This window comes from Haliaeetus leucocephalus, unplaced genomic scaffold, assembly GCF_000737465.1.
Source record: "Haliaeetus leucocephalus isolate CR32 unplaced genomic scaffold, Haliaeetus_leucocephalus-4.0 Scaffold158, whole genome shotgun sequence".
NCBI classification, from domain to species: Eukaryota; Metazoa; Chordata; class Aves; order Accipitriformes; family Accipitridae; genus Haliaeetus; species Haliaeetus leucocephalus.
Window position 1 is genome coordinate 2,031,808 of NW_010972594.1, and position 23,510 is coordinate 2,055,317.

Consider the following 23,510-nt stretch of genomic DNA (forward strand, 5'->3'; position numbering starts at 1 on the left):
TCAGCTGGGATAGAGTTAATTTTTACAGGAACCTGGGAGGTGGGGGGCATAGCCGGGGCAGCTGACCTGAACTGGCCAAGGAGCTATTCCATACCATGTGACATCATGCTCAGTATATAAAGGGGGAGCGGGCCGGGGGGTGGGCTCTTCTTTTCGGTGGGGGAAGTGGCAGAGCGTCGGGTCCCGGGTGGTGAGCAGTTGCACTGTGCATCACTCTTTTTTGTATACTTTTTCATTAGTACCGTTGTTGTTGTTGCAATTTCTTTGTGTTGTTCCAGTAAACTGCCTTTATCTCAACCCTCGAGGTTCCAGGTTTGTTTTTTTTCCTCTCCTCCGTCTTCCCCCCATCCCACCGGAGGGGGGCGGGAGGAGTGAGCGAGCGGCCGCGTGGTCCTTTGTTACCGGCTGGGCTGAAACCACGACACTGTGTCACACATCTGAGTAAATTAACAAGCAAAGAAATTGACAAGAAAAAAAAACTCATTACAAGTAATGTGGTTCAACTTCCAAGGGTAAGAAAATTGTCTTCCCACAGCACTCCCATCACCTTCAGCTTTAGAAAGTCAAGATTCAGAGAGGACTGACTAGATGCCTCAGTAAAGCTCACAAGGATGAGGAAGAATGAAATGCATACTTTTACTTAATGGGGAAGGTTAAATTCTGCTAGGTAGGCAGCAATAAAGAAGCACAAGCCCCACTGCCAGGCACTTCACTAGAGACAATTCATAAAGCCAAGATTTACTTTAATAAAATGTGAAGAAGAACTTTGCTCAGGTGCAAAAACTACCAGAACAAAATCAGTCAGGGACAGAAAATGGCAACACACTGATCACATTCCCACCTTCAGTTTCAATTGTATCATAAACCCATTTTCTGTTGCAGCGACATTCTGGTCCACATTTGCTTGAATTGCATTTGGGGCAGGGATAGAAGCAACCCAGGCAGTTCTTTTCCAGGCAATCACACAAATCAATGTTATTACAAAGCAGCCTGCCATGTTTGTCATACTTCTTTGTAGTTCTGTGAAAGAGAAGAAAAAGTGATTCTCAGAGAATGCTCCAACATGTTCAAAGACTAAACCAAATAAATGCAGAAAACATCTGTCCAGGAGCAAATATTTCCTCTTTAACAACCTCACAGCGTAATGAAATACCAGCATTATATCCTAATTGCAACAGCCACTGTTATTAAAAATGAAAGTGTGCCAAAGAAGTAAATCAAAATTCTCTTGTCACACAGAAAAAAACTTGCTTTCCCAACACAGCTTTCACGTGTAATAAGAAATGTCTGCAAAATATTATGCTTTTATTCATTTAATTTATATTCAGTAAACAGCATACTACAAATTTTTTAAAATAAAATAAGTAATAAATTAGCACATCTTACTTGCGCTTATTAAAAAGACCTTGTTTCATTTGTGACATGCAAGCTTTCTTTTTCTGCTCTCTAGTTTCAGGATTGAAGTCAGCTACCTGAGGTCCTGGATTTTGAAAAGCTAAGCATTTTAATTGTCTCTCAAGTTGCTGCTATAAAGAAACAACACAAAGTTTATAATTAGTACAATTAGAACAAATATTTACTAGCTGCCAAAAGTCCTCACTTGCTTTCAAATGACATTAAAATTAATATTCTTGATAACTTAACACAGGTAGGAAAACAAAGCAACCTAAATTAAGATCACACTGTTTAAAATGTTTGCTTGTCTAACTGTTAATTGAGTATTCCTTTGACCGACTGTGCATCATGACAGGAAAGGGAACCATGACCCTGAATACATGATTGGTACAGTGGCGTAGAGTATGAAAGTTGTCTTGTGGGAGGGAGAACCATGTATTTTTTTTTCCTCTACTTTACCTATAATGTAAAAACAAGTACTATGATTATAAGCATCTCAGCTGGATTCACCCTTACCTTCACTGCTCCCTCAGATGCCTAGAAACCATCTTTGTCCAAACAATCTGGGGGCAAGAGAAATGTCTGGAGGGGCAACTAGTGCAGGAAAGAAGCATTTGCACAAGTGAGGAGTATGAAAAAAGCATAGGCAAAAATAAAGAAGCTAAACGGAGAAAAATTTTTGAGAAATAGGAGGGAGCATTTTCTTGCCTACTTTATGGAATTTGTGTTTGCAGTTAGCTAAAACTGCTAAATAGTTTGGGAGGTTAAAACATCAGCTCTCTGTATGGCCATTCCACATAGCCCATGTAGGTTGAAAGTCATGCCTAAAGTCAATGCAAAGCATCACAGGCATTTTGTCAAACAATTTCTCTTTGGACAGTAACTGTGGACATTGCACATACACTTGTCATTCATTATGCAAAGGCACAAACTTACATACAAATTTATCTTTTCTCCTCTTTGGTAAATGGAGGTGACTTGCCACCCCTCAGCTTTCCTGGTGTATGTCATTCCTTTCAGAGTCCACAGTCATTTTTTACAAACAAGTGAGTGCCTTCGTTGCTTCTCATGGGGAAAGCAATGGCAGTTCAGTCCAATCTGCTGATACAGTGATTTGGAAATAACTGTGCACTTGAGTGCACTTATTTACAAAGTTGTCGATGCTGTGCATCTTCAGTTGCATCCTCCTGAAAACCTATAGGGTTATCTCACGCACCTACACTATTCAGACATTTCTGCTTTTGAGTCTGGGGTAGATTTTCAGTGCAGAAAATATGCCTCAGCATCACCATTGTCCATGATCATGAATTATGCAATTTCATGTCGGAAACAAATAATAAGCTAGGGAGATAGTCCTCCCTCTAAGAGCACTCTCCTATTTCCCTACTTACTATTTCATTTGATCTCAGAAGTGCTCTTAGCCCTCTAAATCACTGCACTGCAAACTTGACTCATTTCACTGTTGTTATTACTGATATTTCCCTATTGATTCCAGCTTTTTATTTTTGTAATTATAGAAGACATTAAAGGCAATGGTAAGGATCTTGATAATACAATGGTACTGGAGAAATCATACCAATTGTTTTTGTGACACTGAGCAGTCCTTAGCAGGAGAGACATTTCCTTCTGCAGGTGTTTCCTGGGCAGAATTGCTTTTCTTGCAGTTTTCCTCTGCATGATCACTTACTTGACTACCCTTGTGAAATACATACATACATGTGTGTTAGACATATACAGAAGTGTGAGATTCCCAGACTTTTAAGTGAAGGTTTTAAGGTGAGCAGGTGATATTCATACTGTGTTTTTATGTATTCTTAACCAACAGCAAATGCAGAACAAAATGTGGCTTAATATCAGCCTCGATTTTAAAACTGTATTAAAATAATATAACTAACATAAACAAAAGCTGTATCACCAAAGCCACTCTATAATTTGTCAAGCAAACCTCGGAAAATCTTTAGTGTTTAAATAACACAGAAATTGAAAGAAATACTGTCATCTCTGAATCTGTTACTGGCACCGCTTCACCGCATTGTCACCTTTAATGTAAAGGTGAGAAGCGGTATTCTCACAGAACACGTAAAAGCAGTGGGCGATGTGCAGTGGAAATGAGAACAGCACGCAGCGACAGTCATGTTTCTCTCACCAGCAGGTGACACTGTTGTCCTAGCTGCGGTTCTGTTCGCAAGGCTCCAAAAATCAGCGGCCGCAGGGGCGGGGAGGGGGAGCAGGAGCGGCCTGGGCATATTCTGTGACATTATTCATAGACACCCAAAGTGTGTGTCAAAGCTGTGACCATAACAACTAGACTATTCCCTGCAGATTCACAATTTTCTTCCTGAAGACTTCAACCGATGGATTAAAAGTAAACTTCTTGGCTTTTAAATCTCAGTCCTTAGCTTTGCAAAAGATTTTGTGTATAAATAGAACGTGTAACTTTTAGGTTTAATAGAAAAGAAGTGCATCACTCACACTGCTTACAAAGCACCCAGGGAGGACTACAGGTTCTGTGAGTCTGTCCTACAAAGGCCATCCATCACCTCTACCCCGTCACACAGAAATGGTGGAGGCAACTGTTTGGGATGGCTGTTAGCTACTTCTTCCTACCCAACTTGTGAAGCTACTTAGTTAAAACTTTTTATGCAATATATGCAGTTCCAGTGCCTCACGCTTTAACCCCAAACACCACCAGAAATATTTAACCTTTTGAGGAGTTCCTTCAACCCTTCCCCAGGTGCTGCCATGTCTCTCCCATTGCCTCTGAAAGGTAGTGTAGTGGCCTCTGCCAGGTTATCTGGCACTTTAGGATTGTTGCCCAAACCCTGTCCCAGAGAAGGTCTTCATTTCACCACTGCCAAAAGGGCCAGCACCTCTCTGAGAAAAGCAGCAGAGGAGTCCAGGCCTTTAGTTCCCTCTGTTGCAGCCCCGCCCTGAGACAAGGGGAGTCAAAAGAATCTCAGTAGACATAATAAAGGGGGGTGAAAGATGATGTTTAGTGCTTACATTGTTGAAATTAGCTGAGGTAGAGAGAGTCCTTGATAAGAAGAGCTGGTCCCAAGAACCAGCCAATGAGGTAGAGGCAGTCCTTGATAAGAAGCAGGAGCAGGCCCCAAGAGCCAGCTAAGACTGGTCTTGCGGCTTGGGTGAATACCAAGAACTCACTGAGCCTGTGCAAGGAAAGAGGTTACTAGCGGTGATGAAGAGGAGTCATCTATCTTCATCTCTGCGACCACCAGACGACCACCATAAAGAGGCCCTGCGCAGGCGCAGTTGGGAGGGGACTATGGAAATGACCTCTCGGAGCTAACTTTAATATGAAGTGGGGATAGGTCATTCATGTGTATAGGCGTATTGTGAATATGTAATACCTGACTGTATAAACTTGAGGCGAACTGCCGAGTCGGGCACGCACGACTTTGGTGGGACTACCCCCCGTGCCGCCCAGCGCTGAATGAACATACCTACTTTACAATCTCACTGGTTGTGGAGTCTGTTTTCCGCACGTCAGCCCTGCAGGGTAACAGCCAAAGTGGGAATAGCAATGAGAAGGAAGACACCTCATAACAGAAGGGGACACTTTTTGGACAGATGAAAAGAACAGCCTTCAGCCTGTTTCGGAGAGGGTTTCCCTTTCTCCTCTTCAGTGACCTTAAGAATGACTGAGATTCTGACACTATTCACAACGGGATGTTCTACAGTAACAATTTTAGTCCTGGCACTTGAGCATCCTTTTAGGATTAGAAAAGGAAAGCTATTACCACGCAGTTAATATTTGCTATAAGGGTGAGCCTGCTTTCCTACTGGAAATCTGCTAGGGACCCACAAATAAAACAAGAATGAAGGCTACTGCTCCAGAGAAAGTGAGTACTGCTCTTCATTTGCACTCAAATTGGAGTCCTGATAAGGATTTGCTTCCTACATCTCCTCTTGTGTCCAACCATGCATCCAGCATTGTTACAGCACTTTATGAGTATGCATGACCATCATCCATGCCTGTTTTATTACAGTGTGCAGGGTCCAGGAGCAGAACAGCCAGGAGCAGCTACCAGTGTAAGAGGTAAGACAGAATTCCCACATGTCCTCTGGTGGTGTAAATATTTGACTCCTTTGGAAACTAGCAGTTAGCTGGAGCCAAACACCCAAAATCAGAAGCCACTTTTTAAATACCAGCAGAAAAGGAGCAAGCATCTTGTTCCAAACGCATGTTTCAAACTCCCTTGCACCTCAGTGACAATATCCCACACAGAAAATGTAGTGCATTTCTGTCTCCATATACATGGTAAAGATAAAGTGTTAGTTTTCATCTCCAGGAAAGATACTCAAAAATTATGCAGAGTGTGACTAGGAAACTGTGCAAGATTCAGATATTGCTTGAGACTCACAGGACTGGTTATCCTCCATAGCATGTTCTGAAAGAGGATAGGGGAACAAGGGAGACTGTGAGACTCAGACATCCACTCTCAAGTCTGCAGAACTTAATTATCCAAAGGAAAGTATTCTGGGTCCTGAAGCAGAGTTTTTTCATCTACTGTTTTTGGTCTGGCTGTAGTGATAATCCAGGGGCAATGCACTAAACACTGGTCTCTTCCATAAATATTTAAACTCTGAGGACAACCATCAGTTGCACTCTTCCTCCACCAAAACCTGTGTTCTCCCACACCTTTTGAATACAGCAAGTACTTCCTGGAGGTGATCATCCACATCTCAACATCCCACTGTGGCTGTAGCATATGGCTAAGAACTGGCAATTTCATCCCAGACCCTTGGCACAGCTGACAAGGCTAAAAGCAGATTAAGGGAGGAAGAAAATCAGAGGCTGTGTTATATTAAAAGAGACTTGGTCTTATCCAAGAGACAGATGTTTCTGGTCAGAGAACAGTTTCAGAATATGTTGGGATTTGGAAGGAACTGCATTTGTTTATGATTTTCATAAAAGAAATATTTTTCTGTATCTGCTCTTTCAAGAATTTATTATTTGTATTTATGATCCTTGCAGATTGCACTGCTAAATATTTCAGCTGGTGTGAAATGTGGTGACTGGCATTCCAGACACTTCAGGCTGCTTGATCTCAGCAGCCTAAAAAGCTATTATGTCTGCAGGGCTTGCCAGAGTGAAGGCACATTGTTTTCAAGTTGTATTTGTTCATGCTATTGGAGACTTTCTGGCTGAGATCTGTAAGCATGTTCACCACCTTCACCAGGGCAAGACAAGATGCTGTCCCTATGGCTTTAATCTCCCTTTGCCTACATGGATTAGACCGACCCAGTGCAATAGTCCCATCTTCCTCATAGCCTAGCTCTGCAGAGATGTCTGTGGGCTCAGAAACCAGCAGTCAAGTGTGTGGCACATTCAAGTATGCATCTCGAAATCTCTATAGGACATCTGGTGCCAGCCAAATTAAGAATGAGAATAAATTAATCTTCCTCAGGATCAGCTATGGACTGAGCTGTAAAGATGCGGAAAGGCGACTTACCAACCAATTATAAAATCATGTGCGTCTCCTGATTGTCAGGCAATAGGCAGAAGAGATCTGCCAGACTTATACTCTGAAAACCTGCAGTTCTAAAGGGCGTATGTTCAGTTCAGAGCAGACAGCAAGAGAGAAAGGAGGTTCTCCAGAATTTTGAATTGTACTTACCAAAGGAAGGGGCTGGCACAGCGTGGGTTTACTGCTGCACAATTCCTCTGATAGTGGAAGTACGACATTAGCCCCAGAGCGACTGAAACAGAAGACAAATAATCAAAGTAGCGCTCCCCAGAGAAGCAAGCTGAAGACAGTGCCAGGTAACTGTCTTAAAGGACCTCACACTTTCTGTCTCATTAATAATGGCTTTTAAATAGTACTTAGCACAAAGAGTGGGAATTGAGAAATTATATAAACTGTGATGAGAGTCCTCATTTATTACTTGCATCTGTGGTATGTTCACAGAGCAAATGTATCTCTCAGAGCTCTTTTTTCTTAAAGGTAAGTAAACAAAAATACTGTAATAACTACTGCATTTTACAAAAATTGAGATTTTTTTTTTTTAGGACATGGATATAGTAAAGGAATAATTTACCACTTCAGGCAAAACATTCTGGATTCTGTTCATCACCTCCAACAGACAAAAGTCATCAAATAAATATGCTCCCCAATAGGTAAAGTGACAATGCAACCTCACAGTTCAGCTTCCTGCCTTTCAGGGTTGTTTGTTGCACTAGTGGAGACAACTTGGCCTCCTCCTGTTACCTCCAGATGCCAATTTCCATCACGCTGGAATCACTTATGGCTTTCATTACTCTTCCCTAGAACACAGCTAAATCCTAATAAACATCCCAAACTGTCAAGTCTTATAAATTCTCCTGTTGCACTTAGACAAATAGTCCAACATGTCTTTTTTATCTTCATCAGCAGTATCCATCCACTGTCTGAGGTATTTCACAACCCAGGCTGAGGACAAGTAAATTTATTATTTACCACACTATTTTCTTTACCTCCAAACACTTTTAAAACCAAAAGTTGATGTAACATTCTAGCAGCAGACCTTAGCTAGGTGATTTAAATGCTGCTACATGTACCTTCATTTTGCTCCACAGGCTGTTTTCCTTGTCATGAAAAAAGAACCAGAAATCCCTCAAGGGAAAAAAAATTCACCATCTCCAAGGTACTCATACAGCAGCAACCCACAAACAAAAACCTACAACCTGTTTTATTCTCTTAGATTTTTTCCAATGTTCTTCTGATTTCTCCATATTCTACAAAATGGAGAAAACAGGAATTATTAACTCTATAAATATGAAATTTATGATTAAGCCACCTCATACTTAATAACTTCTTTTCTTCCATTTTGCTAATACTTATATATGTGTAGCTGAACTGTTTCTGAATTGTGCATGAGTTACGATATTTATTTATCATGGCATACATGATAACGTGCAGCCTGCAATCTACTCAGAACAGTTTTTACTGAGTGGGTGGTAGGGGATGAGTAAGTGAGGATGTACATGTAGATTAAAATCTTAGGTGACATTCAGAAAGATTGATTCTGGTGGTGAAACTCCTAATGGTTCCTTCAGGGACAAGTCTTCCCCACCATGAGCATGTGACTGTAAATAAGTTTTGGAGATATGGTAAAAATGTCCCTAGTATTTGTGGGGGGAAAGGAGGGAAGAAAAACAAAGAAATGGTTACAGATACGTTAAATTTCTTTTAAGCTTCCTGGGCATTATCCAATGTCAAGCTGATTGCTCCTTGTACACCTCAGTTCTCTCTGCCACACGGTGTGCTCAGTAGCATTCTGTGGCCAGTACAAACGGGGCAGCTGAAGGGGAAAAAAAAAAGCATTTTTCAGTGTTAAAAATTAATCTGTAATGTTCTTACCCCATTGGAAAACGGTTTCCTGGGGCTTTGTGATTTCAGTGTTAAAACACTAACACAGAGTGAGGTCTTGGTGATGCTCCTCGATTTTCTAATTCATTTCCCCCCCCCCCCCCCCGCCCCATTTGTTCTAAACTGCCGGGTTTATCAGGTGTTTCTGCCTCTTGTTTTCTCCTTTCTGGATGTTCAAATCAGAAAGGGGGGGACGGGACGGGACGGGACGGAGCCGGCGCAACTGACAGGGAGAAAGCACACGAAAGGCAGGGAGAGAATTGTAGTGGCTGAGATGCCAAGGAGAAGGGGCACAAGGGGAGAACAAAACCCCTTCCTCCAGGGAAGACTGCAGATCCTCCCTGCCGGCCAGCCCGGCACGCCGGTGCTGACAGAGCACCTCACGGCTTGCCCGGCGCCCTGCCTTCCACACGGCCGACGGGAGGCAGCAAAAGCGGCCGCTTCCTCCTGCCCGCCGCTTCCTTACCAAGCCCCGAGCCAGAGGTCTGGCCTTAGCATCTTCTCGACCGGCCTCAGGAGGGCTGCTGCCTCGGCAGCGGGCTCCGATCGCACCTCCCGACACCCCCAACAGCTCGGCGTTACGGCCGGCAGCTGGGCGTCCCGCGGGCGAGGTCGCTCTCTCCGCTTTCCTCCTCGGCCAGTTACCCCCCTCCCGCCGCCCTCGCCTTCCTCGCCGTTCCTCCCTCTCTGTGCCCGCTGCCGCGTACGACGGCGTGCCCTCTTCGAGCGCTACCTCCCCCTCTGTACCGGCTCTGTCCGGGCGCTGGCAGCGGGGGCTGCGGGGAGCTGCGGGGCGGAGGCCGCGGGCAGCCCCGTGCCGGTCACGACGGTTCCAGGCCGTTGCGGGACGCGCCGGAGCCCCTGGGCCAAGCTGGCGGCGCCTCTGGGAAAGCCTACTTAAGAACGGGGGGAAATGCCAGGCGAGCGGAGGACTGGGGGGGGAACCCACAAGTGAGGAACAGCACCAAGGTCAGCGAGACGGGCGCGGCAGGAGGCGCTGCGGGCGCCGGAGCCGGAGCTCCCCCGCAGCCCCTGGGGAGGACGCGGTGGAGCAGGTAGACGTACGTGCCCTGGAGGAACGGCGGCCCCTGGGAGGGACCCCACGCTGGGGCAGGGAAGCAGCATGAGGAGGAACGAGCGGCAGAGAAGAGCGGTTAGGGGCTGACCTCGACCCCCTTCCTCCTTCCCGCCGGGCTGCGCGAGGGGAGGAGGTGGAATTGTTGGGCGTGAGGACGAGCCTGGCAAAGAGGGAGGGGGGGGGAAGGTGGTGCTTTAATTTGGCGGGTTGTTTTGCACTCTCCAAGTTGATCTTAATTGGCGATAAATCAAATCAACTTCCCCAAGTCAAGTCCGTTTCGCCCATGACGGCAACTGGTGAATGATCTCCCTGTCTTTATCTCGACACGCGAGCTTTTTCACCACATTTCCTCCCTGCGCCTAGTTGAGGAGTGAGAGAGCATCAGGACAGGCATCCCGCAGCTGGCCAAGGTCAGCCCACCATCCCCGCTCAGGTCCTTGCCTCAGAGAACATCCCATCACAAAAAATGACGGACAACAGACCCCAAAAGACCAGAGCCCGTTGTCCCTCTGCTGCAGGGAAGGTTTCGACTTTTTGGTTAAAGAATCGCCAAAAGTAGCAGCAACAGTGGTTTTACTGAACTGTAACTGGTGTTACAAAAGTGAGACTTAACAGATGGCAAGGTTCACTCTACCACCTACTGCACAGAACATAGAGTAATGATTCAAAGTTACCAATACAAAATCTTAGTGCACTATAATACAATGTTATGCACGGTATCTTTCACTTACCAAAGATCTGCAGTTGGTAAGGGATCTGTCAGCCTCGAGGAGTGAGGAGATCACCGCCATGCAGCCAGCTGCTTAGCAAGGAGAGCTCAAAGAAGGCTCACTTAGGCTGTAGTATTTATGGAATGAAGTGGTTGGCTCACAGTCAAATTACATGCGATAGAAAAGGTAAGCATGAGACTTCTTGTACCCACAACTTCCTTTGTTCCTTGACAAATGAGTCTTGGAAGAACCACCTGCTATTCTTGTGTTAATCACACGGTCAGTGTTCCAGTTTCCAAGCTCATACGCATCAGTGCTCACCATGTCATCCTGTTCCTGTGTGAGCTTTCAGAGAACAGGTTGGAACTAGTGAAGTTTTTGGCCCAGTTAAGGCCTAGGCCTTTACTGCCTTTGGAGCTTGAATCAAACTACCACCAGTTTGGTCAAGGAGTCGGGTCCATCCATCACACTCTGCTCCAGGAGCCCCTGCACCTCTGGCCCAGGGGATGCAAAGGTGACAGCTCTTTTTGTCCTCTGCACAACACAAATGTGGCAAGGCTACATCACTGTTCATTTATGGCATTTTAACCCCTGCCCCCTTTTCCCTAACCCATATTCACCCTTCTGGGACTTGCAACAACCCTGAAAAGAGCAGGTTGCTCCACCTGCCTCATCCACGTGTGCTATCAATGCAGCCAGGGGCATGTAGCTTGCACCTTGACCACCCAGGCTCCACAACCAGCTGCTTTCTCTTCACCTGCCTGGGAGGCTCCTTGGGATGCCAGGGAGGAAAGAGGGCATAGGCAGAGTGAGGCAGCAGGGCAGCTGTGCCTGGAGGTGCAGAGGAGCAGTTGGCTGGTGCTCTTGGACCTTGATTAATACAGCTCTGAAGTCTCTCTTCCTACTGGGAACAGCTTGGCTTACAGTGATGGAGAAACTGGCAGGGAGAGCACATGGCAGCAGGGGGACAAGCGGCAACACAGATTTCTTAGTGCCAGCCCTGGTATTTGGAGGAAAGCTGCAAGCTGTGTGCTGTGGGACAGGTGGTGATGGTGGCTGCAACGGAGACTATGGGACTGTATTGATCAGCACTGTCAAGGTTTAGGCAACGGTGGCTGCTGGTGGGCCAGGAACTGCTCTGTGCCTTAACAGCTCCATCCAGCTATCTCAGAAATTATAGAATCATAGAATCATTTAGGCTGGAAAAGACCTTTAAGATCATCGAGTCCAACCGTCAACCATGCCCCCTAAACCATGTCCTGAAGTGCCTTGTCTATGAGCTTTTTGAATATCTCCAGGGATGGTGACTCAACCACTTCCCTGGGCAGCCCATTCCAATGTTTGACAACCCTCTCAGTAAAAAAATTTTTCCTAATATCTAACCTAAATCTCCCTTGTCTCAACTTGAGGCCATTTCCTCTTGTCCTATCTCCAGCCACCTGACAGAAGAGACCAACACCCACCTCACTACAACCCCCCTTCAGGTAGTTGTAGAGAGCGATAAGGTCTCCCCTCAGCCTCCTTTTCTCCAGGCTAAACAACCCCTGCTCCCTCAGCCGCTCCTCATAAGACTTGTGCTCCAGGCCCTTCACCAACTTTGTTGCCCTTCTCTGGACATGCTCCAGCACCTCAATGTCTTTCCTGGAGTGAGGGGCCCCAAACTGAACACAGTACTCAAGGTGCAGCCTCACCAGTGCCGAGTACAGGGGACAATCGCTTCCGTGCTCCTGCTGGCCATGGTATTTCTGATACAGGCCAGGATGCCATTGGCCTTCTTGGCCACCTGGGCACACTGCTGGCTCATATTCAGCCGGCTGTCACCCCCAGGTCTTTCTCTGCTGGGCAGCTTTCCAGCCACTCTTCCCCAAGCCTGTAGCATTGCATGAGGTTGTCGTGACCCAAGAGTAGGACCCAGCACTGAGCCTTGTTGAATCTCATACAGTTGGCCTTGGCCCATAGATCCAGCCTGTCCAGATCCCTCTGTAGAGCCTTCCTACTCTCGAGCAGATCAACCCTCCCTCCCAACTTGGTGTTAGCTGCAAACTTACTGAGGGTACATTCGATCCCCTTGTCCAGACCATTGACAGAGACATTAAACAGAACTGGCCCCAGTACTGAGCCCTGGGGAACACCACTTGTGACTGGCCGCCAACTGGATTTAACTCTGTTCACCACTACTCTTTGGGCCCAGCCATCCAGCCAGTTTTTATGTAGTGAAGAGTACACTCGTCCAAGCCATGAGCAGACATTTTCTCCAGGAAAACACTGGGAAATGTTGTCAAAGGCTTTACTAAAGTCCAGGTAGACAACATCCACAGCCTTTCCCTCATCCACTAAGCAAGTCACCTGGTCATAGAAGGAGATCAAGTTGGTCAAGCAGGACCTGCCTTTCATGAACCCATGCTGGCTGGGCCTGATCCCCTGCACATACCATATGAGTGCACTCAAGATGAACCACTCCATAATGTTCCCTGGTACCAAGGTCAGGCTGAAAGGCCTGTAGTTCCGTGGATCCTCCCTCTGATCCTTCTTGTAAATGGGCATTGCACTGGCAAGTCTCCAGTTGTCTGGGACCTCCCCTGTTGACCAGGATTGCTGATGAATGATGGAGAGTGGCTTGGCAAGCTCCTCCACCAGCTCCGTCATTACTCTTGGATGGATCCCATCTGGTCCCATAGACTTGTGAGTGTCCAGGTGGCCTAGCATGTCATTAACTGCTTCCTCCTGGATTATGGGGGGTATATTCTGGTCTCCGTCCCTGTCTTTCCAGCTCAGGGGGCTGAATACCCTAAGGATAATTGGTCTCACTATTAAAGACTGAGGCAAAGAAGGCATCAAGTACCTCAGCCTTTTCCTCATCTCTGGTGGCAATGTTCCCCTCTGTATCCAATAAAGGATAGATATTCTCCTTGGCTCTCTTTTTACTGTTAACGTATTTGTAAAAATATTTTTTGTTGTCCCTTACGATAGTGGCCAGATTTAATTCTAGCTGAGCTTCTACTTTTCTAATTTCCTCTCTGCATGACCTAGCAAGATGCCTGTACTCTTCCTGAGTTGCCTGCCTTTTCTTCCAAAGATGGTAAACTCTCCTTTTTTTCTTGCGTCCTAGCAAAAGCTCCCTGCTCAGTGAGGCTGGTCATCTTCCTCGGCTATTTGTCTTGCGGCACATGGGAATAGCCTGGTCCTGAGCCATTACAATTTCCTTCTTGAAGAATGTCCAGCCTCCATGGACCCCTTTGCTCTTCAGGACAGTCTCCCAAGAGACTCTCTCAACCAGTGTCCTGAAGAGGCCCAAGTTTGCCCTCCAGAAGTCCATAGTGGTGGTTTTGCTGACCACTTTCCTTGCCTCAACTAAAATTGAGAATTCTATCATTTCATGGTTGCTAAGCCCGAGATGGCCTCTGTCCATTACACCTCCCACCAGTCCTTCCCTGTTTGTAAACAGTAGGTCTATCAAGGCTCCTCCCCTGGTAGGCTCACCTACCAGCTGTGTGAGGAAGTTATCTCCCACACACTCCAGGAACCTCCTAGACTGCTTGCTCTCTGCTGTGTTGTATTTCCAGCAGATGTCTGGAAAGTTGAAGTCCCTCACAAGAACAAGGGCACTTGATCATGAGACTACTGCCAGCTGCTTGTAGAATGTTTCATCTGTCTCTTCAACCTGGTTGGGTGGTCTATAACAGACTCCCAGAATGGTATCTGCCTTGTTGGCCTTCCCTCTCATCCTTACCCATAAGCACTCAACCTTGTCATCACAATTGTGGAGCTCTGTACAATCAAAACACTCCCTGACATAGAGACCCACCCCACCACCTCTCCTTCCTTGCCTATTCCTTCTGAAGAGCTTATTGCATCATCCATCCAGATGTCATCCATTGTAGCACTCCAGCCATGGGAGTCGTCCCACCGTGTTTCTATGATGGCAACTAAGTCATATTTATCCTGCTGCATAATGGCTTCCAGCTCCTCCTGTTTATTGCCCATGCTGCCTGCATTGGCACAGATGCACTTGAGCTGGACTATCGATTCCACCCCCAACATTGGCATGCTGCCCTCAGGCTCATCTCTGGTGAGCATAGTTTTATCCCCTTCCCCCTTCAAACCTAGTTTAAAGCCCACTCTACGAGCCCCACCATCTCATAAGTGAGAATCCTTTACCCCCTTTGAGATAGCTGGACTCCATCTGTTGCCAGCAAGCCCGGTGCCATGTAAACCTCCCCATGAGCAAAAAACCCAAAATTCCACCGATGGCACCAGCCTCTGACAAAAACAGCCCATTGCACACTAGAATTGTAGCCAGTCAGGGGAACACATGGCACCATTGCTCAAATATATATAAGAAAGAGCAGTTGGGGGGCAGGAGAAAATGAAAGAAACAAACTGGAGGAGACACGTGGAAGAGCTGCAGACACAGCTGGAGATGCACACTTGGGAGAAGGTGCTTGAAGCCTCCAAGGCAACTGAGGCCTGTGGGCAACGTATGCCAGGGCAGGGACACTGGTGAGGGGATATTGGCCCTGTTCTAGATGAACAACACAGAATCCAAAAGAACACAACATAATCCTTCGAAATACCTCAGGTTGAGTTTCTTTGGGGAACGAAAGCAAGGCAAGCAAGGCACTGAAGAGGGTCCTGAACTTCTCCCTCATTACCCCATCCTCCTCATTCCCCTTGGATTTTCCCTTGCTCCTGTAGCTTCCCTTATTTGCTTTCTCATCTTGTCTCCTCTTTGAACCCCTGGTCCTTTCACCTCTTTTCATCTTCCCTTCCCAACTATTCTGGACTAAACCTCCCATGACAACATTTTACCCCTAAACCCAGTAGGTCCAAACCATTTCCTTCCAACCATGTGTAACCACTCCACCTCTTCCTGAGGTCCTAATTCTCCCTTACTTCTTCCACTGTACAATCTCTTCCCCACCCTTGCCATCTCCCCTGAGTCTCCTGCACTGTCACACATGCATGCTGTAAAGGCAGAACAAGTGTAATTTTTTGACTTCTCTGCTCTCAGGGCAGAGAGCAGGACTTAAGGCAAAAAGCTGGTCTTTTCCCATCATAGCTACTTTTTTTTCCCCTCACTACTAAACTACTAAATCCCACCTGTCTATCAACGACACACCTGCTCTCACTGGAAACTGCCCCATACACACACACGTCTTCACAATTACATGCTCCATAACACCTACACAATCTGTTTAAGTTCTGTACAAGCTCATTTCCTGAAGTCCCATCCATATCCTCATACTCATTTTCAATGAACTTCCTTTCACCCCAACTCCCTTTGCAATAAAGCAGCTTTCCCAGCTTGCCCTGGATTCCTCCCGTGCGCCTCTCCTTCCCTTGCTGCATCTCTCAGTTGCCACTCTCCAAACCTCTGTGCTCAACTTGTACACAACAGCAGCAAGAACTGCCATTGTGCAGCTGTCAATGTTACATGCCACCAAGTGGAATTGTGTGGACTCTGGTAGCAAGAGCAATTCAGATTTGCTCCTACTCAGGCAGCTTGCCTAGCAATCATCTTCACTATTTGACTCTGCCATGAAAACTGTGCTCCTATTCTGCAATGTAGAATGTCAGCCAAGAGGCATACATTAGCCAGGAGCCATTATTTGAAAATAATTCTTATTTAAAATTGTTTTAGTAATTGTTTACATATTGGCATTTCTAATTAAGAGTTTTGTTCAGTGCAAAGAAGAAAAAGATAACAAAAGAATAATAAGGAAGAGTGGTTAGAAAGGAAGAGTGGTTACTCATGTTTGGAAGGAAATGGTTTGGACCTACTGGGTTTAGGGGTAAAACATTGTTACGGGAAGTTTAGTCCATAAATCCTGCAACAATTACTTTCTTGAGCTTTGCTTAGCCCATACGATGAGGTATGCAGAGCTAGTGATTAACTAGTGGGAATCACAGGAAATGCTGAAGCAAAACCCTTCTAACTCTTCACAGACTTGATGACTTCCTTTGCTTTCTGAATCAGCTTGATGAAGATTTGTCAAGAATGCACACAATTTTCTTTGGCATTACCCTTAACTGGATCACATGCTAGAGGTCAAATGACTCCAGCACAAACCTGGTTGTACCAGTTGGTAATTCTTGTACACTAAAGGGGTCCTCAGGTAGTCTCAAAATAGCTACAGGTTTTCTTTTCAGCCGTGGCGCGCAGAGAAGATACATTGCAGCCAACATGACAGTGTTTTCCTTAAATGTATTTAGAGGGTGCCAGTGAAAAATTCTTTGTATTAACAAGTCTGGGGTTTTATTCCTTTTCTCTTCATAGTGCAGTGCTCTAGCTTCTTGGGTTTCCTGCATTCCCACATAACATTGTTTTCTACATTAACCTGAGCACCAGTACAGTAATTTTGTCATAATACTGTTACCCCACAAATAAACAAATTGCATGGACTGAGGATCCCATACTTCTTCAAACACAAGCTAGTATGGTTGGCTAATACTAATGGACTGAATTCTGTCTGTCTGTCACCTCAAAATAATACTGCGTAAGCAAGATGATTAACCCTATGTTTACATCAGTGAGCAGCTCAGTCCAGTAAGAATGGAAACACTTGGTGATGTTCCAGAGGGGTTAGTTTAGACTAGTTGCATTCTAGTGCCGTGGACAAAAGGACCATCAGATGGTGGTGTCTGTCAGTTGCACACCAGGAGCTCATCATCTCCTAGATAAATTTCATCCAAAAAGAATCCAGTTCACACACTCCAAGACTGTCCTGGGAGTTGAAGCATGCTAAATGGAGACAACTGGGAGGGTGTCCTCAAAAGCACATTCCTAATCAAACACCAATATGAATGTAGACACATTAAGTACAGACCTGCTAAGGAAAAATAAAGTTTGAATGACAAGGTATTCATTTATTACAAGGAAAATTGGAGGTCTCTTTAGTCCTTCCCCTCCTACAGCTCTGAAGTAATTCTCAAGTTTAAGTTTCATAGCAGTGTTCTAAATTACTGTCCTCTTCACAATTTACAAACATAGAAGTGGAGAGAGACAGATTAAATGATTTGCCCAAGGTGACAATAAAAATCATGAGCAAAATAGAATATAAAACTTTTGCAGCTTCCTTGTGTGTTTTTTCCACAAACTTGTACCACACCTTTCATTCTGATACTCAGAAAAAACAAAGGATTTAGGACTGTATCTATATGTTAGGTTATTATTAGCAACACATCCCTACTAACAACTCATCCAGTAGGAAATTAATTTACAGAAATATAATATGAAAATCTATATCTCGTTTCCTTTGCTGAATATTTCTTTTCTTTGTGAATGATTTTAGCCTGACTTCCTGGTGGGAAGACAACCACGGGACTCATAAAAATGTGCTTTTTTAATTACATCTTAAAATGAATACCAAAATGCTAGTGAATCACACTCTAAAATATACTGGAAATTGTTTTCCAAGTCAATCATCTACATTTTTCTGTAACCAGCTGGCAACTTTGATTAGCAGTTCTCTCCTTTCCATATTTTCAAATTTTGTAAACTCCAGTAGTAAAGTAGTAGCCACTCTCTCATCCTCTTCCAGTGTAGCATTATAAAAAACCTGCAACTGAAGACATAATAAACACATGAGCTTAGTTCACATAACTTCACTTGCAGCAAGCAACTGTGTACCTGACAGATGCTTTAGACAGAAAAGGGGGAGACAGCAGAGACTAAAGAGAGGATGGCACAAGCTTACTGATTTACACTAAAGTGGGAAAGCTCCTTGCACATCAGGAATGTGCCCTTTTGCTGTCCCTCTAAAAATCCTTTCAAATGCAGCCGACTTCACTAGTACTGGTGGTACCACACAGTGTCTAGGACTAGTTGGGTAGCAGAATCCTCTTGTGCTGCCTGTTCTACAGTCACAGAACAATAAATCTTTCCCATCAGTCTAATGAGCAGAAGACGAGAGGACTGAAGAATAGCAAAGAAATATATGGGGGGAGCAGGAAACAAACAATAAGAGAAATTAGATAGATGTCAGCATGACAGCCAGCAACCTAACATGCCAGCAGCCCAAGTTTTAGTACATTTCCTGGAGACATTATGGCAAAGGTGATCTCTACAGACAGATTTTAAAGGGGAAAATGAGACAGCTTTGATAATATTTATTGGGACCCAGTTCCAAACATGAAGGTTAATTTAAAGGCTGGCACCGGGCTGTTGCTTTTGCCATCCTGGGAAGTTAACTTGCCCCTAAAGACCGAAGGTGAAAAACTTATAGTTCATGAACATTGAAGGGAGGTTTCTTTGACTTTAGGAGCTAACTCTCTGTATTGCTCTCCTCATTAAGCATCCCTTCTCAGTTACTCTCTGTATGCATGCATCAATCAAGAGCAAAAAAGGGAAGCAGATATTTTCTTGTAATGACAGATACTAGCAGTTTGGGGCTGGCACAGAAATGGGGATCACATGCAGACAGCACAAAAGCTGAGCTGTTGAGAGAAGAAAATAGTATTTTGGGAATGAATCTGGGGAGATTTGGACTGAAGGTGAAAGAACAAGGTAAGAGTATGAAATCAGCAGTGATATTTATTACTCACAGGCACTAATGTGGATTATTGTGGGGAATAAAATAAGACAGCCTACAGCCACCTCCCAAAGATTTCCACCCTTCAGCAGGTTTCCCAAAATCCATCCCCTTTTACCAGATGTACAGCAGCCCAATTAGAAAGTATTGTTCAGGGGTTCATCTGGGCTGCCACACAGTCAAAAGGAATGAACTGTGTCACACATCTAGGCCATATGATCAGCACAGGGGCAGGCAACCTCCTACACTGCAACCACACAGAGCAGAACAATGTCCATCCCTGCACAAAAGCCCACTTTCATGCCATGCTCAACAACCAACTGCACACACAGACTGCAGGGTTGTGGGTGCGTGTTCATATGTTTATTTCTCAGATGAGGAAGTATAATTTTTCTCAATGTCTCAGCACAGCAACATTATATAATACAGTCTATCATTTCTTTAAAAAATGAGGGATTTAAAAAGCTGTATTTACAAACTGGCAATAAAGTTAAAACTAACTGCTTCTCTGATTTACCTCTTGGATTTGTACATCTGTATTGACATATCTTCCCATGACTTTTAAGACATCATGTAATAATTCCTTCCCATACCTGTAAAATTGAGATAAAGGTCCTTCAAACAGCATATTAGCAATACATTACATTTTATCTCATTTGAAAATACTCCCACTACTTAGTTATTATTTACCATGTTGGAAATACCAGCTAAGCTGAAGTTTACAACTCTGTACTCTTTTTCCCCTTTTAAAGAAATATCATTAACATTCAATTTAGACATTTGAGCAGGATGAAACACTAATTCCCCTTCATTTTCATTTCCCAGCAAGATCAGGTATTTCTACTTTGGTAACGTGAATTCTTTGCTTAAAATGGATAATCTTTGTGAGCCCTTACAGCCAAACCGCGCTAGAAAGGCTAACCAATAATGATTCTAACAACTTCGTGTTTCTGTTAGTATCTTGAGGATGGCATATAAATTAACGCCCACACTAGTCTTTTAGTTTGAAAATAATGGATAAGTTTCCCAGAAAATTTCTCATCAGTATGGAACACAGAAGAGTTTTGTAAGGGAATAAGTTGGTGTGACACAAATCTGCTACAACTTGCCCTTTCAGGCATTAACAATAAAGATACACATTTGAATGCTCCCAGATGGCTGGTTCTGGTTATGCTGCCACTAATGGCTCCCAATGGACTCCTCTGACACCAAGAGCAGCAGGAATGTACTCTGTCACACACATGCTGCTTTTCACCATTACCACCAAGGAGAGAGGGAGTCTTCGAACAAACATCAGAATATTTGCTTTGCTCGAGAAAGGTAGGCCAAGCTCACCTACAGTTTACCTGCATCAGTGCAGGTAGGCTGGAGATGGGTTAGGGCTTAAGTCAGGGAATAATACTGTAGTTGGTCCTTGCAGTGCTCATAACCTGTATGCTCCAATCCCCCATCTCTCCATACTCTCTTTGGAAATGAGGTTACAATCTTACTCCAGCATTTTACACCCACATTTGTGAAATGCTAGTAGATAAACCCATTTCTAGAGTCAGATTTTCCAGGAAATTTAACACTCTAAAAGCACTGAAATAGTCATGAACAGACCAATTTTTAGAGCATTCTGTGTCTGACACAAGCTCTTCTTTGACATTAAGCCCTGATCAGAGTCAAATCCTCTGAAAACCCTGCTCTGCATACTTAAGGAATTCCATCAATCATTACAAAAAAGCCATCTCTGGAAGGAAAATCTGCACCTGGATTTTACAGCTCAAACATAAAGATGGAGGAAGAAGCCAAAGGGCCACAGAAGTAAAGGGAACCCAAAGCTGTTGCTTAGCATACCTTTCACTTAAAAGTGGCCAATTTTCTGTAACAAATTCCCAGGCTATACGGTGCCCAATATCCTTAGTTACCACATATAAGATTATGACTGAAGTACAATTGGAGGGAAATAATGTATCGCTGAGTCCATATTGCAGGTATCTGTTAGAAAAGAAGGTAATAATTGTACCTATCACTTGCTGCTTAACAGTGACAGTCTGGAAATATCATGCAGTTCAGGAAAATTCCTGTCTCAACAAATACCAGAGTGTGGAAGGTTATACCAAAGTTGGTGTCACTCTGAGCTGTGTATTCAGCTTGGGTTTTGTCTTTACATTGGTGAAATCCCCTGTTCTTGCACATCAACTCTCTACTTCTCAGTAAAGTGAGGGTGTAGCACATCAGATGGATATACGTGCTTTTCTTATCTGTGTTACAGAAAGCCAACCACTTCTACCAGCCAACCCTGTGGAAGGCCAAACTGCTCCTCAGTTTCTGGAGGAAAACTTGCCACTTTGGTGTGACACAGATGAAGCCTAGAGAGTAAGCTAGCAGCAAGACACTCTATGCAAAAGGGACCTGTTTATAGGGTTCCCTATAACAAGACCCAATAACAAGGGGTCTTGGATGCTTTCATGGGGATTAAGGCATGATTTCAGAAGTACTTAAGGAACTGCCTGTCAATGATGTCAGTGGCAGTGAGTGCCTGAATATCTTGAAAAAGTAAGTAGCTATTCTCTTTGCTGCCTCAGTGTGTCACCTTGCATGCTTCTACCTTCAAGGAGCACTGTTAAAGAGTTATCTTCTCATACGGTCTTGCAGGCAGCTGCTTTATGGGTAGAGTAGGTGAGCTGGGTTTTGCCCATTTGCATGCCACCACCATGCTTGACAGCATGGACAAAACATACTGAGGGCCAGGAAAAGCCCAGCTTAACATTCCTCACCCCAAAAGACTTTCAGGGTGTCATTTAGAAAAATAGATTGGCTTATCAACTACTAAGGCACAGGGAGGAAGGAGGTCATCACCACTCCCTGAGTTTGTCCAGGACCAGTGCTAGCCTGAGCGAATGAAAAAGTCAATAAAGGACCATAGGTTAGGTGGAGTATCAGCATAGCTAATTGGACATCTCCTTGCAATCCATCTTGCCTTCTTCTTAGGCATATTTGTTCTGTCTTCTCAAATGACCGCCATCACAAGAGCAGGTGGCTGGCAGGAGAAACATCTCTGCTACTTTCAGAGCTTTAGACCCATTGAATTTATGCCAATTCTTGGATGATCATTCTTTAGGCCATCACTGGCAAATTTCTGTCCTTGGACGAATTCTTTAGGTAATGTGGACATGACAGATTCGAGAATTCAGCTATCTTTTTACTGATGTAGTGAAAAGAGTTTATACAGATGTCAGTGCAAGATAATAAATAAAGTATTCCAAACTGTGTTCAGGAAGTGTTTGGACAACACTTTTGATATATGGCTTAACTTTTAGGTTGCCCCATAAGGAGTCAGGAGTTAGACTTGATGATCTTGTTGATCCCTTCCAACTCAGGATATTCTATTATTCTATGATTCTATGAAGTTGGAAATTTAAAAAATTACTTTCCAGTGTAAGCCTGCACTTTAAATGGTGAACAGCTTGCTAGTGAGTCTATTTTCATTTTTGCCCTTAACCTGGGTGATTTGGCTTCCACACAGAGGCTAAATAGACTATGACACTTTAGTTTGGAAACAAAATAAGCAGGGAGAAGGAGTATGGGAAAATGATATAAAATCATAAATAGCAGGGAAAAATGTCAAAGCAAATTATAATAATTACCATTTCTTACCAGAGAGTAAGGGCAGACAATGGATTCCAAGTTAAAAAAACAACACAAAATAGGTTTAAAACAAACCAAAAGGAAGCATGTTTTCATACAACATGCAATTATACTACGGGATGGGTTGCCATAGTCTGCTATAAAGCCTGAAGGTATACTTTTAGTTCAAAAAGGTCACTAAATACATTGACAGAAGACAGGCCCAGTGTTAGACATGACACACTAGTTACCAGCTCAGGAAATCCCTTTCTCAGTGATTACCAGCATCTGGGATGTTATACCAGCAGAAGGATCATTTGTGTTTGCCCTGTTTATCATACTTTCTCCATAAGAAAACTCTTGAGATTCTTCCAGTGGTCTGTAAGACATATGCTTCTGGGGCAGGGAAACCTCCATCAGGTTTGCACAGTACAGTATTTGTGTTCTTATGATTTACTTCTATATACACAAACATATACTTTGATCAAGGTCACCTGTAAAGTAACCATGACTCTTTAGCACAGCTCATGGCAGAGAGCAGGATGTCTTTATCCTCCTTTGTGGAGTCAGTATGGTTATACATTTCCCATGCAAAATTCCATTCTTTATCACTTCCCACTGCAACACCATAGCAGCAGACTGTTCTTCTAATTAAAAAGGGGATTCTGCAAAGCAAAATATGATTAAAAGGCACTGTATTGTAAAGTTAAAACCAGCAGTTAACACATAACTGAAAACAAATGTTTGTTTAGAGTTAAAAGATGCACAAGAAAGGAAATATAAAATAGCAATCTAAATCAAGCTAGGAAATTTG

General features: G+C 44.1%; 2 protein-coding genes across 2 annotated transcripts in view; both read right to left on the bottom strand.

The window, feature by feature from the left end:
• Window positions 1-797: 797 nt before the first annotated feature.
• ARL14EPL (ADP-ribosylation factor-like 14 effector protein-like) lies at window positions 798-14,600 on the bottom strand. Its single transcript, XM_010562360.1, has 6 exons — window positions 14,381-14,600; window positions 9,715-10,003; window positions 9,232-9,658; window positions 2,972-3,091; window positions 1,387-1,526; window positions 798-1,020 (listed from the first exon to the last, which is right to left on the bottom strand). Exons 1-6 carry the CDS (start codon window positions 14,598-14,600, stop codon window positions 798-800), a joined length of 1,419 nt encoding a protein of 472 aa, XP_010560662.1.
• Window positions 14,601-17,971: 3,371 nt separating this feature from the next.
• The window catches only part of LOC104828599 (aminopeptidase Q), a 36,452-nt gene continuing 30,913 nt past the window's right edge, over window positions 17,972-23,510 (bottom strand). The window contains exons 17-20 of the mRNA XM_010562361.1: window positions 23,191-23,361; window positions 20,924-21,064; window positions 19,602-19,677; window positions 17,972-18,118 (exon numbers count right to left, since the gene is read on the bottom strand). Coding sequence (XP_010560663.1) covers window positions 17,972-18,118; window positions 19,602-19,677; window positions 20,924-21,064; window positions 23,191-23,361 — 535 coding nt within the window. The remainder of the gene's footprint in view (window positions 18,119-19,601; window positions 19,678-20,923; window positions 21,065-23,190; window positions 23,362-23,510) is intronic.

Coding starts and splice junctions, on each gene's coding strand:
- ARL14EPL (XM_010562360.1), bottom strand. CDS start 14,600: ATGCCAATGTTGGGGGTGGAATCGATAGTCCAGCTCAAGTGCATCTGT. Junction 9,659..9,714: donor CTTGGTGCTGTTCCTCACTT/GTGGGTTCCCCC, acceptor GTTCTTAAGTAG/GCTTTCCCAGAGGCGCCGCC. Junction 1,021..1,386: donor GGTCTTTTTAATAAGCGCAA/GTAAGATGTGCT, acceptor TCTCTTTCACAG/AACTACAAAGAAGTATGACA.